General features: G+C 39.3%; 1 protein-coding gene across 1 annotated transcript; it reads left to right on the top strand.

Annotated features, from left to right (window-relative positions):
• Positions 1-174: 174 nt before the first annotated feature.
• Positions 175-15,851, top strand: mospd2 (motile sperm domain containing 2). The gene is made up of 15 exons (XM_085250384.1): positions 175-311; positions 424-481; positions 867-1,022; positions 1,890-1,976; positions 2,127-2,281; positions 3,545-3,605; positions 3,693-3,731; positions 3,821-3,945; positions 4,598-4,771; positions 8,603-8,721; positions 12,931-13,024; positions 13,181-13,277; positions 13,865-13,985; positions 14,530-14,632; positions 15,268-15,851. Exons 1-15 carry the CDS (start codon positions 279-281, stop codon positions 15,418-15,420), a joined length of 1,575 nt encoding a protein of 524 aa, XP_085106510.1. The 5' UTR covers positions 175-278; the 3' UTR covers positions 15,421-15,851.
• The last annotated feature ends 98 nt before the right edge of the window (positions 15,852-15,949 follow it).

The raw sequence follows: 15,949 nt of genomic DNA, 5'->3' as shown, positions 1-15,949 counted from the left end.
CACCGACACGGAAGTTGAAATGTGTCGCTACCTGGAACATTTATCTAAACAGACTTGTTGTAGGAGTAGTTAGGCTTTTAACAGGTCTTAGACACAATTCAACACTCCCTCGGTTACGAACAAAGAGCCACGCGAAGAGGTGTGGCTAAACCGGTAGAGCCAACATGGCAACGACAGGGCGTCAGTTTCCCAGTTAGTTCGCACTGATTCATACAAACAACAGTCAGCTAACTCGCTTTCAGTACACGGAACTGCCAAAGACCAGTGGACAGCTCAACATGGCTGAAGTTGAGCCACACGAAGGAGAGCAGGTATCGCTGATAACCGTTATTTATTTATTTATTTTTGATCACTTATTGTCATAAATGACTATACGATTAAAGCCAAAGACGACTCTAACCTGAACCAACTCTGTTTTGACAGGACCTTGAAAAGAAAATCGAAGAGACAAGGCAGAGATTCAACAATGAGTTGCTCCAAGGTAGCACAGTTATTGCGGGCAAGCTGACAATAACATATCTTGCTTTTGAATGCATTTTGGTTGCTGTCATCTAGCTTGCATACATTCAGATATTGTACATTAAATAGTTAACTGTTACTTTACGCCCTGTTGCTTAAACGTTGACCCGAATACCCAGAGCCCAGATAAGCGTTAGCTCTTTACTGCCCCGAGTAGCAGTTTAGTTTTTAGACTAATTTTAGGCTAAGCCGTCACACCATGGCCTCCTGGGGGCTTTATTTGAGTTTGCGGCACAATGTGGACATTGTGGGTCTATGAGAATTTTAAATGGGAAAGTTTAAGTCTTTGAAATTGAAACCGATTTTGAAGTTGTCATGTGATTCAGTCTGCGTGTAAATGTTTGCAGATTCAACAGAGAAGTATGACCCCAGGGACGTGGAAAGGCTTCAGACAGATGACAGTCTGGTGGAGGGCTACCTGACATGGAGGATCTATAATGTTGATGATGCCTTGAAAATGATTGATGAAAGTCTTCATTGGAGAAAAGAGTATGGGGTAAATGGTAAGGTGCTGATATGATATGCAATATGTCACAGTATAACAATGTAACCTCACTGTTGTTAATGCTTACAATTTATAGTTTCAATACTAGGAAAATATTCGATTCCCAGTGCTACATGCATATTATATTTGAGCCCCAAAAATCATAAGCCCTTCCTAAAAGTGAAAATATTGACATTACCATTTTGAGATGTCTATAAGCCCGCAGTACAAACCGCTGCTTGTCTTTGTGCTTCCCTGGCATTAGTTCAGACAGAACATCATTGTTTGGGAAACGCCAGTTTCTCCACACACCCAAGAACAATCCCCACTGTTTCTTGTGAGGAACTTTTCAGAGTAACTGTCTGTTTTTTAAATAGCAAATTCTATTTGTCAACAGTTGTTTTTAGAAAGTTTCCTTCAGTAAAGTCTACAAGGTATTCAAGGACTTCGCCTTTTTTTTTTTTTTTAAGGGGGGGCTGGGGTGAATTTATATCCATTAACAGAAAATTTGCTATTTTCCATCAATTTTGGAAGTTTTAGAAAGACCTACTTTTGGGAATCTAGGTCCCTTAATAGCAAGACTTCATAATACTCTTAAAATGTGGCAAATTAGTGACCTTCTTTAAAGGACCATGCAGTGATTCAGAAATTTAGCACAGTATATTTCATACACTTTATGCTGTTTTATTTGTTAATAACTAGGGTAACACGAAATAATCAAATTAAAGATTTTCTGCGCCTTGAGGCAAAGAAATTAAAGGCAGCAGTAGTCTAAAAGATACAAGACAGATTCTTCCCTTTGCCTAAAATGTCATGTTGCATATTGTTATTCTTTGAATGAGAGCACTGGATAACAATGTAATGAGTGTCCTCATGTGTGTTTCAGACATTAATGAGAGCACTATTCCCAGATGGATGTTCGAAACTGGGGCTGTCTACCTCCATGGCTACGACAAAGAGGGCAACAAACTCTGTATGCACTTGCTCTATTAAAAGAGATTCTTCAGCTCAGCCTTTATTTGTTAGAAACGTTATCGTTCCCACTAAAAATGTTTGATCCCAATTTGAGAAAAAAAAATACAAATGAAATATGATAACTTAAAATTTGTTTCCTGTGTTTTAGTCTGGTTTAAGGTAAAGCTGCATGTCAAGGATGCAAAGACTGTCATAGACAAGAAAAAGTATGTTGCCTTTTGGCTGGAGAGGTATGCAAAGAAGGAACCTGGGATGCCTCTAACCGTTGTGTTTGACATGACGGACTCTGGCCTCAGCAATGTAGTAAGTCCATAAAGTTATTTTTAAGAGGAAGTCTTTTGTGTTTAAATAATTTACAGTTCGTGCTCTAGTCTAATCCAGGTCTTCAAAACTCACATTATGTTTTCAGTCTTTTCCTCTAAGGTATAAGTCTGTTGCTTTCCTGTTACTGTCACTGCAATGTTGTTTACCTTCCTCATACTTCTTGCTTCTTGAGCTGTGGACTTGCAGGGGCTGATACTCCTCAATGGTATTACACGTTAGAGATTAAAGTAACCTTTAAATCCTGATGGTCAGCTCGAGCGGGCCGTCTAATCCTTAGGCTCGCTGTGTCACAGGCATTGGCTCCTTGATGGAGGGCTCTGTCAGCGAGTTTATTTCATTGGCTTGGCTCTCTCCTAGAAAAATTGCTCAATTAAAGACGAATAAACCAACACAAACAAGGCAAAAAGAATGTATAGCTATGCAGCTCCTGTATAAAATGAGTAGATTAGATGATCAGTTTGGAAAGCAGCTTTATTGAGGCCCGTTGAACCACAGTATGAGCCAGCGCAAAGCTAGCCAGTATGATCTCATTATGGGTTGGGAGTGAATTTCCTGCATAGCAATGAGGCTTCTAGCCAATTGTAAAGCTGAGCCGCGATATAGGGGTTATTACTATTGACGTATTTGCTGTTTGTCTGATAATTTAAATTATCATAAAACAATGAGGTTAAGATTTTTCATATTTATCTAAAATTGTTTAAAACGTGACTGAACATTTGACTTGGAGATTAAAATTTGTGCCTGTCTAAGGGGCTTTAATCAGAAGCCCTTTTATTATTTATGTTGAGAAAATGCACTGTAATCTGAGCCATTTGGGAGCTCTTTTTACGTAACTTGATTTTAGCAGGATTGCAGGATTGTGTAATTAAGGCATTGTGTAATGATAAAAGTTGAGGGTTAAATGTGCGTGTTACCATTAAGTAATGGCAAAATGGCATAAAAAAGCTAGATGGAAAAGATTCAATTTTTGTGAAAAAAAATATTGCCGTTCAGAAATGGAGAAAAAACGTGCTTAAGACTTTCTCTGACAATGGTTGACAGAGGCTGAGCAGGGGATCACTCAGAAGGGGAGCATGCAATGAATTTCCATATAATATTAAGTGGGTCGCTTCAGATGTAGAGGCTGTTAAGAGAGGGAAAAAAAATTTCCCCAGCAAAAGGGGTTTGTTGATGCATATTTTATTTTTTAAGCCTTTTGTGTGGTATTAATCACAAATTTCTTTCTTCCACTTTGTGTTTCAGGACATGGAGTTTGTGAAGTACATCATTAATTGCTTCAAAGTATATTATCCAAAGTTTTTATGTAAGTTACAAAAGTCATGTAAGTCATCTGGATCTTTTGAAACATTATTCTTACTAACTTGTTCCTTTTTTTTTTTAATCATTTCAGCCAAAATGATAATAGTGGATATGCCTTGGATTCTGAATGGTAAGACTGTGGCTTCCAAATTTCAAGCAGTCCTTACTAGTTTTTACGATTCTGACGTCTCAACAATAAAACATTTGTGTCTGCTACAGCTGCGTGGAAGATTGTGAAGTCGTGGTTGGGTCCAGAGGCAATCAGCAAACTTAGGTTTGCATCCAAATCTGAGGTCCAGACATACATAGGCCCCGAGTACTTGCCACCTCACATGGGTGGAACGGTATGTTATGGCTTTTTAAAATGGTTTTAAATTATGCGTTAATTAGTTTAACAAAAGATGCATTAGCAATGGAATGGTCAATACTCCAGTGGGATTATAGTGTGATAAATATTAAAAACTGGGGTAGGCCACATGGTTTGGGTGTGATTTAGCAAAAGAAAATCCATAATAATCTTTCAGCAGGTTGTAATTCAAGTCGTCTGAGAGGGAATTAGAGTCTTCTACCCCCTCTGGGCTCTGATTTTAGGCTTTAGAAAATCTAACATGTGATGGGAAACTTCACGAGTCACATCCTTTTCAGAGCAGATCAGGTGAATGCTACCATTTTGTATAGAATCTAAAAAGACCTATTAGAAAGTAACAGTGGAACATGTTAAGTGGACCATGATGTAGAAGATTAGGATTCAAATGCAGTGTGAAGTGTTAAGGTCAACACTGGGTTAAATGTTGTTTTTTTTCCCTTCTGTATCTGCATTAGTTTTCTTGCCAGTGATGAAGAAATCTAACTTTTTTAAATATTAAACACAAGTTTAGTTACTTTGCTTCTTTGTTTACATAACCAAAATCATATTTACTGATTAATCTGTTAGAAAAAGTGTTACTCTTTAATAACCATGCATGTGGTGACCTAACCTATTTGGCTATGTTCTAGGATTCCTTCAAGTATAGTTACCCACCTCTTCCTGACGATGACTTCCAAACACCCATCTGTGACAACGGGCCCATTGTTAGTGATGATGACAGGGAGAGCAAAGAAGGTGACTTGGATGTTAAAGATGCCCTTGAGTCCAGCTTCACTTCAGATGTTGTAGTAAAGCCCAAAAAGGTACATTTTCTTTCCATTTTAGTTATTAATATACTTTTTTTAACAAAGGAAAAAAAATAGTGGATAAAAATAATTTCAACTTTGTACACAATTTAATTACACAACAGTATAAAGTAAAACTGCTCCCTGGGTGTTGTGCAAGTCTGTACTTTGGCACTCAACACTTAGTATATGTGTAGTTAGTTTGATCGCATCTGATTGCCTATAAATAAATGTGATCTTTAATGCTGATGCTAATATAATTGGCAGGATTAGTGTTTCTGTTGTTATTAGAGTAGCTGCTCTCAAGTTCAATTCAATTGAATTTTATTTACAGTGCCAAGTCCCAACAACAGTCGCCTCAAGGTGCTTTATATTGTAAGATAGCCCCTACAATAATACGTACGCGATGTCAGCTGAGACTGAGTTCTGAACATTTTTTAGATTTGGGTAGTGAAGCATTCTGCTTCTAGGGAGATTAGGTGAAGTTTGGTCACTGATTATTTCATCCTGTGCCTTCTTTCACTCAGTTTCTTTAAACTGCACACAAGGTAACAACATGTAATTGGGTTCCTTTCCAGCAGGTAATGGTTCTGATTTTTGTAAACATTGAGCTGCTACCTATTGCCTCTGTGAAGGTGACTTGTAATGTAATTGGCAGCAGGCATATCCAAAGCTCTTGCATCACAGATGGACCACTCAAACTCAAACTCAGCAGTCTTTGTCAACCACACAAGGAACTAAAAGATTGTTGAGTTTGTTGCTTAAGCCACTCCATGCTGGAACTGGATTCCTTCTCCCTGGCAGGATGGAGCACCATCGCTGAAATGCCCCAAAGACTGAATGTGTTGGAGCCCTCATCACCTCCCTCTCCCTCTTGTACAGCACCTTTTGCAAATGAGTGTTAAGTCCACCCTTCCAAGTCAACCTTGCTTATTTTCAAGTGAGCAGCATGCAAAAAGTGCCTGGCTGGAAGAAGATGGGATGTTATCAAAGGGATTACTTTAGCATATACTCATTATCTGAAAGCGCCTGTTAAAGAAAGTTGCACTTACATTGTATTAGTGTGTTTTAATAAATACCACACTGGTTTAGATTTTCAGAGCTGGGATATACACATCAGACAGTCATTTCCAGTCACAAGTTTGATGCTTTTTAATGTCCTTAGTGTAACAAGTGAGATCACCTCAAACTCTCAGCCATTGTTTTGACTAGAGATGCCTAAACTTCACATAATCAAAACGTGCACAGATCCCATGAATTGCGTAATGTTATTTCCCAAACGTTGGTATTGTACTGCAGGCCTCTGAGGTGGCCGGTTTCATATCAAAACATTTGCGTCAGCTCTGTGGAAAAGTTGAAGATATTTTTGAGGCTTGCCTGACAAAGTAAAGTTACACAATCACTCTGAGATGACACTTTACACACACGGAGGAAATATCTGAATATGGCTTCTTAGGTGTTGTGAATATTCAGGGTGAGAGAGTAGTGGTTCCACTTTGACAGGTAATTTGTTGTAATGGTAATTAAAAATTCATGTAAGCTGTTGTTAAGCATAATTTTGACACTCGCCTAAGGTTGCAGACCCCATTAGAAATTAAGTCTGCAAACGTTATTCACCATCACTCCCTTTTGAGCCTCGGGCATCTTTATTCAAGGTTTGCATATTATCCACAGCACCTGCATAATAACCACTTAGCACTTATTTTTGTGTTGCTTTATTATCCTGTTGGAAAAAGACCAAATTGGGTAGATAAAGGAAGCACAATAGAATAAAAGCAAAGCACTTGAATGGGATCAGAAGTGGACAATGTTAAGATGAGAGCTTGTGCATCAGCAGGTTGCTCAGTAGGGTTCATCATGTTTTCAATTCTGCTACACCTGATTTCTGGTAGTCCATACTATGAGTGAATCACTGTGTTTTTACAGTTGGAAACTCTTGGAATTTCAAGCCCGTCTGAGCGCATTCCTTAGTGCTTGTGCAGACGTTTCTGCTCCTCAACCATCTTGTGTCACTATACAAGACTGTTCCTCCATCAGCACCATGCACCTCAACCTGCATTCTTCTGGATACCAGTAATCACTAGCACAACTTTTTGGCCTCAGAAAGCTAATTGAGTTTCTTTCTGTTTTGAAACAAGGGCTGGATGTGGTAAGGAAGTGTAGGATTTCGCCTACACAAGGAGCTCAATGTCCGGAAGATTTCTGCAGGCTGGAAAGGCAGGTGTACTCACGTGGGTCGAATTATTGTGAGTGCACCTCCCTCACAGTCTCCTGATGTCATCACCACCCCTGGACATGTTCATCCCTTGACCTGTCCTGGACCTTACATTTCGATTTGACCCTCCGTTTGAAAGCATAACATTTCTGACCTTGTTATCAAGGCATGTCAGCTTAATAATGAGAAGCTTATCATTTGCACTATGTCCTGTAAACGCCGAACCAAGTGGGACAGTCATTTCACAGTTTAATTAGCTGTGGAGAAAGCGTAGCACACTCACTGCTGATCATTAGCAGTTTCACATTATTTGTATCTTCTCAGTTGAAAAAACTGCCAAGGTAATTACTGTTATATTACAGTAGACCAACTTATTAACCCATAGCACTAAATCTTTAATCCTGCCTGCCTTTGAGGCAGCTTTTCACAAAAGCCGTCTGTGTCTTGTCCTCTAACACTATCTCTTTTTAAGTTTGTTATTTAGCATTGCTAATCACACAGAGAATCTTATTTTGTGCCTTGATATGAACTGTTTCACCAAAAAACACTCCGATCAGCTCTTACTTTATTATATTTGTCAGTCCCTTCTGTGCCTTACAAAATGTGTAGAAATCACATATTTCTGTAATTTTAGTTTAATTCCTTGTACCCAGCTATGGCAGTGTATTCCTTTTAAATGTAATTTTCAAAATTAATTACCTTTTGTTTCTTTTTAACAAGTAATGAGATTTTGTATGAGTATGGATCTAGTAGAAATAATGCCAATGATATTATCACTAAAATAACTGTTAAACACTATCTGTATGAGACAGTAAAACATTTCACTTTTTAATTCAAACTTGATTATGTTTTACATTTTTCTACTCGCATTTCATTTTGTTAAGCTTGCTCTTTAAATGGATAAATAAATTGAGACATTTCATCAGCGATTGATGTCTTCATTCTGGCAGTTGCATGATGGTCAGCCATGAAATTAAGCTCCCTTCCTCTCTGAGTCACAGAAAATACTGTCACGTGTAGAGTCTGCTCACTTTTGCCCCTGCCCACCTTCCTTTCCCCCCTCGATTCCTCACCTGCTGTGCTTGCTGCACAAACTGTTTTACACACCATGAAGCATCCATTTCCCGAACTGACCTACTTTAAAATAACTACCATTTATGCAGCCATTTTGAAACGTCTATCCTGTCAGCTGGTGTGTGGTCTTGAGATTTGTGTGAATAATTTGGGTCGAAGTTTAAGCAATTTGCTGACGTTATGAGCTGTATATGAGTCATCTTGTGACTCCTCAGTTACTTTCGTTTGTTTTGTTTTGTCAGAAGTCACAAGTTTGTGGATCACTTTTGGTTCCTCATCTTCATGGACATGCTAATTGTGGTTGTGTGTTCCCTCTGGAGGCTAAGTGGAACGACGGTCAGGGATCATCATAGGAATTTCCCATGCAAAATTATATTAAGTTGCGTTATCTGAGCATTTAAAAAAAACTATTCATCAATGCCAGTACATGAATCCAATGACGGCTTTCTCTGTATGAATGCCAAAGGTCACACATTTCATTTTTAGGGGAAAAAAAACAGATAATGGTCACATGACAAAAATTGTGTGTCTCTCTAATCAAATGCTTTTTGTTCTTTCAGGTAAATTTTCTGGAACAAAGTTTGAGGTCAGAGGACAACGATAAAGGAGATGCAAGCGCCAGGACCAAAGGTGCCAGGAAGCCGCTGACCACCTTCAAAGGTTCTCTGTTGGATGTTAGGTAGGTTATAGCTCATCAAGATTGCATTAGTTTGGACACCTAAATTTAAGGTGGTGGTGGTCAGAGGGCCCGGTGGCGCCAGTGTCCGGCAGCCTCGCCTCTGTCAGTGCGCCCCAGGGCAGCTGTGGCTACAATGTAGCTTGCCATCGCCAGTGTGTGAATGTGTGTGTGAATCGGTGAATGACTGAATGTAGTGTAAAGCGCTTTGGGGTCCTTAGGGACTAGAAAAGCGTTATACAAATGCAGGCCATTTACCATTTAAGAGTTCCCATAACTTTGTCACAGGCAGGCGACATCTGCTGTTTTTTCCCTTTGTATTCTAATACTACACTGTTCAAGACCATACAACATGTGAGATAAAACCCCAACAAGACGACCCCTTATGAGCAGCCACTTGGCTTTTGCGCTTATACTACAACTGCCATGCTCTGCTGCTGCTTTTCGTCCCTCACTCTCCCTCTGCGTGATGCGCACATGATCACTGGTGCGCTCATTTGGGTGCGCTTGGTTCTTGCCTCTAGACATCCTGAGGCCGAGTCAGCAGGGAATTTGCACAACGCCCATCTCTCTTTGCGAAGAACCAACAGAAGTCACCCATCATGCTTGTATTCAGGTTTCCATGATATTGTTCGTTCAAAATGTTTTCACACGCTCAAAGCCAAATTTGGTAGAAAAAAGTCGATATGAACATGTAGAAAGTGTATTTTCAGTGGCAATATAGCACCTGCTTTCAGATTAGGAATCACCAAATAAAATTCGTTAAAATACAGGTAACAGAATCCCAGTAGCTAAGTGCTTGCTGAGCAGTGTAATAGTAATGACAGAACAATTGCAGCCATTTAGTTGTAGATCATTTCATGTTCAAACTAGCTTTTTGCAAACACACCTTAAGGGAGTAACCATGAAGTCTTGCAGACTGACAAGTAACTGATGGGTTGGAAAGCTTTTTGAATGTCACTCTGCATCATCAGTGTTGTGGACTACATGGCGAGATCATATTCAGGGAACAGCCATCGGGTCATGCAGCACTGTAATGCTTTTTATGTGTTTACATTTACTGAATGTATCACACAAAGCTCATGGGAAAAACCTAACATAGAACTAATATTCTATTTTCTAATATTTTTATTAAAAAATGATGTGCCTCAGCAGCTCCTCCTTTCTTTGGTACCCTAATGAAGATCACCTGTCAGACAGGCCTTTAGAGCCCTGCAGCGCTTCCTTTTTCTCTTTTGATGAATAATACCATAATTATTGGTATTATGTCTTGGAGGGGGTTACTACTATGGGAATTCCACTATCAGCTACTTTTAAATGGACCTAATGAACTACTAAATTTCATTGAGTAGGATACTGTCCAGCAATGGAGCATCCCCACATTCATGTGCTAATAGGCATTCCTGTTTCCATGGTTAACATTTCTGCAGAAATACAGTCCCGATCAAAAGTTTAAGACCACTTGAAAAATGGCAAGAAATCATGTTTTGCATGGTTGGATCTTAAGTAGCGCTTCAAAATGCAACAACAGTGTTGTCCTGTTGAAAAACCCAGTTGTTACCACACAGATGAGGGCCCTCAGTCACCCGACAGAAAATGACAATGAATCCACATTTTTGCACAGATTTGGCCTTTTAAAGGCATGTGGTCCTAAACTTAAGTGTTGTTTTCAATAAATTGGATGCTCAAAAAATGTTTTGTCTCACTCATATTTCTTCTGGTTGCATGTTGAAGCTCTACTTGGAACCTTGTTCAGATCCAACCATGCAAAATAGCATTTTTTTTGTCATTTTTCAAGTGGTCTTAAACTTGATCAGGACTATATATATATACATATACATATATTGCTTTTGCAGATTCCTTCCCTTTGTTACGGTAATACTAGATATATTTTTTGTAATTTTGTAAATCATGCTAAATTCCCACCTCTGCTATCACAAACTCCACACCACACCAGAGTATACCAATATGGACCAATATTAATTCTATTTGTTTACTCTGGACCACGATTCAATTGCAGTTTCACACAAGCTAAACTAAAAATATACTAGCTTTAGAAATGAACCTCACCCTAAACAAACACGTAAAACATTCTTGGGGTCTGATCTGCACCTAGCATACTCTGCTTCTCTGCAGGTGCACCCAGCCTAGTTGTTTAAGCTGCTTCAGAATTTGCTTGGCCTTCTTCCCTGCAGCCTGAAAAAAAAACTGCACTAACCGGGCAAACATGCCAGAATCAGTTTTAACTGCAAACAGCAAAGGTTGGCTGTGAATGCATCAGTCTAGCTGATGTGGACCTGGGTTGAATACACAGACCAGCCAGCTTCTTTGTTCTGCAACGACAACTCTATTGTGTTTGGGAGACCTAAAGCCAGAAGTGTTATCTGGTCACCAAAAGGTAACTGGTTTGATGTTCTACACAGTTTACATGGGTTCATCTATGAGTCTGTCCCATGTTTCCAATATTTCTGCCAATTCCCTTTGGGTAAGACATGCCAAAGCTTGTTCAGGACCCTTACATCAAGGAAGATTTGCTGTAATATACGTGTAACTAGGTATAACCAGTTGACTCGCACGTCTATGTCTTGAAGAGCCATATGCAAAAAGATTAACTGCATCTGAAGTCATTATTGATGTTTTGTACCTTTATAGCTCAACTGATCTGTTCAAACAGAGGCAGGAATTAAGGATGCTGACAGTCAATTGCTCATTGACTAGAGATGAATTGGTGTTATGCTAATTAGTAAGAAACACTTCAATTATCTTCAAGAAAGGTGTGCTAGTCCCCCTCCTACACATTGTCAAACAGAACATATATTTTAATTGAACCTTCATTAAATTGCAAATTGATTGCTGAGTTCAGAAGATATGCATTTCAGTATGGAGTACAACAATCCCATAATGATCTGGTTGTTTCGTGGGTAAATATTTTGCGTATATAATGTGTACTCTTCATGTACTCTTCATTTTCATGAATAATGTCTGTTGATTTCTGTGTTTACAAAGCTAAAGCTTTGATGTGAGGATTTTGACAGCTCTGGGCTGTGAATTATACTGATAAACAGATTAAAATGAGCCTTAAATGCAATTATGTTTGGGAGTTGTGTTAGCCTTCATTCGAGACTGGGGGCTTTAGGAGAGAGTAGGGGTCTTTGATCTTGTGTTTGCCAGAGGTTTGCAGAGCCCAAAGACTCACTTTGAGATCAAGCATGCTTTACTCTTTTTTTTTTTCTCTTTTTTTTTCTTTTTCCCTACCATAAGGGACATGGAAAAGGAAAAAAAGGGAAAAAAATCTTTGTTCTTAGCGGTCTTAGTTCATAAAACAGCCAAGCTGCATCATTGAGAAGCTTTATACATGCATAGCAGATAATATGATCCCGCTGTAATAAGTATGCAATGTGCACCAAGGCCAAATTCATCAAATCGCATGCTGCATGTATATATATATATATCACCAAGTTAGACTGTGTGAGCTAACGACAAGCAAAGCATACGTGACCCCTTACAGGTTTCCTATGGCTCGTTCCTTCCTTTGCAACGTTATACAAATCTCACTAAATCAAATGCTAGAAGGGATTCATTTTATTTCATATTTTTTAATCCAAGTCATAATATCAGGAGGTCTCCCTCTAGTAAGATGGACAGCTTGATTCCGGATACTAAGTTAGATTGCTTTATTTTAAATATATTTTCCTGTAGCAGTAACATCAGTGTTCTTGATATTCTGGTACACAACAGACTTTGGAAAAACAACCCATGCTGAAGTCTCCTCCTTATAACTTACAAAACAGCCGGATTTTGCCCTGCAGCTAAGCTTGTTGAACAAGTCATAAAACTTTCAAAAGGGCTGTAGCAGAGCGCCGGTAACATAACTTGTTTAGGTTGGCTAAAGAGGACAGTAAACAAGTAAAGGTTGGTTTAGATGTACCATGCTCGTTCAGTACCACAGTGTTCTGTTATTATGTTTCCTTTTTTAATTCAATGATAAAATTGTTAACAATTAATTACAGTGAATTAAAGAAGCAGATTCTTCATTCAGTTAAATAAAATCCTGGAAAAGGTAATTTGTTAGAGGTTTCCATTGTCAAAACATTTGGCTACATTTTTAATAAAAAAGAATAAAATTGTGTCTCAGGTTTCCACCTATGTAGCGGTCTAATGTAGTTCCTGCTACACTCTGAGGTTTTTTTTACTCTTTATCTCTCTGTTCAGCCCTGCAGAGGAGCTCAGCTTTGGTTCTGGAGAGACTGAAAAGAAAAGCTTAATTATCCTGAACAATGTGGTCAAAAATCAGGTGGCCTTTAAGGTGAGTCTGAAAGCATGTGGCACTTGCTACAGTTAATTCATGCACCAGTTCCCTTTGATCTCACAGTTCACAGACTAACTATTGCGTTTATGTATTCAATAAATTGAGGAGACAGAAAAAAAAGCATTGTTAAATGTTCCTCTAATGTCTTCACAGGTGCGGACCACGGCGCCCGACAAGTATAGAGTGAAGCCGAGCAGCAGCTGCTGTGAGCCAGGAGCTTCAGTAGACATAGTTGTGTCACTGCATGGAGGTATTGCACTTAAGCTCTGCACTCTTCTCACAGCAGATGTTTCTAAATGCTGAACCTCAGAATAATCAAGAGGTTCAGTGTATTACCTTCCTAAAGTGCAGGCAGCCACTTTCTCCTGCCTGACATGCATATTTCAAGACTGATAAAAGAATCATCTCTACAAAACAAACCATCAGACAACTGACAGTGCTGCGTGAGTTGAAACAGCTTGTGCCCTTCAAGCACCGAAATGTCAGCTGTAGGTTATGATGTGCTGAACATAGCTCGCTCAGAGGAACCAGTGCAGCTTATTTTGGGTTACTTTTTTTCCCAGCTTTTATGCTGTGGTGGGGGGGGGGGGGGTTTCTTCTCCCCAAAACTGTCACATCTAACACTGGCTTCTGTGAACATAGTCCTTCTGTTTCTGTGTCTGAACCAAATCAGTCAGCTGCACTAGTTTTGTTGTTGATTTTAAGAGCAATTTAAAAAATTTTTTTGCATTTTCTGAAACAAAAATCGAATTATTCAGTTTTCAACAGCTGTCTCGGTGAGTTGTGCTTACGTTAATGTTTTTGTTTTTTTGTTTTTCTCTGCCTGATTTTGTGCAGGTTCTCAGGCCTCTCCACAGGACAGGTTTCTGATTATGGCTGCAGAGATGGAAAATGCTGGATCACAAGATCTTTCACAGTTCTGGAAAGAAGTACCGAAAACCAAAATCATGGAACACAGGTCTGCAGTGACGTGTTGGCCACACGTAATGCCAAGCTTTTACTTTGGCATGCCTCCCAAGTATATTTGGCAGCTTATTTTAGATTCTGTGCTCGTTTAATTCGCTGAGAGAAAGAAGAAATCCTTGTCTGACTTATTTTTTTCTAGTTAATTCACAACTAACCTGCTAGTCCCAGCCCTTCCTGTCTCATTTTCACTACCAGCTGTTTCACTTGCCAGTTTGCTAATGTAACAGCCTCAATATCATTCAGCTGCTTCCCTAAAGTGGATCCTATCCCAAAGGTGGTGGAAGTGGAACTCCACCTACTTACACTGCAGCTGGATATCAGCTTTGAGCTGTAGGGCCAGTTAAGTTGAAAACTAGTTTGTGTGCTATTGTGACGAGCTCAAAAAGGGTATAGCGCAGAACAAGGATTACAGCTGCTAACTGAAGTCTAAAATGATGGAAATAAATGAAGATGGACTATGTTTCTGCCACACATCCTGTGGACCAATGATTGCATCCTCCTGATATCCTACACTAATTAGATTGTCTTTCCTACAGATTGCGCTGTCATGTTCTGGAGAGTGCTAAACCAGCAATTAAATCTTTTAAGGATAACCCAATGGAGACAATGCCAATCGAGCAGCAGGAGTTAAATATAGCGGTGAGTTTTGGTGTAAAAAATAAATAAATACAGAAATCTTGGTCAGTTTTTAGACTTTTCAGACTCTGGCTCCATTGGTAACCATCTAATGAATATACATCCCTGTCACATGGCAATCAACAGTATCTTTCAAGTTTAACGTGGGAACAGTTAACTGTTAGTTTGCTAACAGTGCCTGTATTTTGTTGGCATTTCTTGGTCTTTGGTCGCCACATGTCTACCTGTGTGTACACCACTTAAGCAACAGACACTCATCCATCCATCCATTTATTCAGTTCAGCACAGACTGGAGTAGGATGAAAAGTTGGGTAAATCCACTACAGGTCTCCAGTTCATCACACAAATGACTAACACAGAGAGACAGACAACTATTCATGCTACATTCATACCTACAGCAAATTTAGAATCACCCTTAACATGCATGCTCTTGGACTATGGGAGGAAGTTGGAATCCCCACGCAGACACATGGAGAACATGCTGACTTCATTTTCTAAAATTTTTCTGTCAGCAAAGAGAGGTTCTTACCGTAACAGTTAGCTGTTCCTGTTTTCCCTGCACACATGTTTCCACGACCTGTTTGAAAAACACTTTAGAAGCATAAACGAGGTCATTCAACCAGTTTTTGTCTCACCAGCTAATGCGAGTCACAGCCTGCACCTCACGGCTGGAGCAGAAGCTGGACAACACCCTGTGGTTGCAGAAGGTTCTCATTGTGTTGGTGGTAGTCCTCGTGATGCTAAACCTGCTGTGTCTCCACCTGCTGGGAACAGCTCAGCAGCCATCTTGATGTGCAACGGCACCCCATCAGCTGTTTCTGTAAATTCCTGATACACAGTTCCAGCGGGGCCGCGTTTGAACTTCCTGATTGGCGGTCATCTGATGTTTTCCCGCCCTTTCCACAAGCTGCTATCATGGAGAGTCAGCAGGGCTGACTTTAGGACATGTGAGTTGTTGTGGAGTAAGACTAAATGAAGAGATTCTCTTTTTCTGACACAGTCAGATTCAATGATGTGACATCAGTTCCTTGGTGTTTTTTTGTTGGTTTTTTTTGTTTTTGCTTTTTAATATTGCTCATGGAAAAATGTAATTTACTCAAATTAATTGCAACAGTCACAATATGTAGAAAGTATTAGTTATTTTTTCAAACACGTTGTATAATTTTTTACATGATATAAATATAAACAAAATAAACACCTTTGGTCACCTTATCTAATTTCATTTGACATCAAAAGGCTTTTGTCTTTGTGATCAGTTCAGGTAAAAATAAGAGGAAAAAAATGAACTTGTGGAGTTCAAAACGCCAGCATTTGATCAAA

The sequence above is a fragment of the Mchenga conophoros genome, linkage group LG16 (assembly GCF_057382185.1).
Source record: "Mchenga conophoros isolate Kocher_MC1m ecotype Shallow Benthic linkage group LG16, M_conophoros_male_GT1.1, whole genome shotgun sequence".
NCBI lineage: Eukaryota > Metazoa > Chordata > Actinopteri > Cichliformes > Cichlidae > Mchenga > Mchenga conophoros.
The sequence above is the reverse complement of the archived record's forward strand: the minus strand, read 5'-3'. Positions and strand labels throughout refer to the sequence as shown.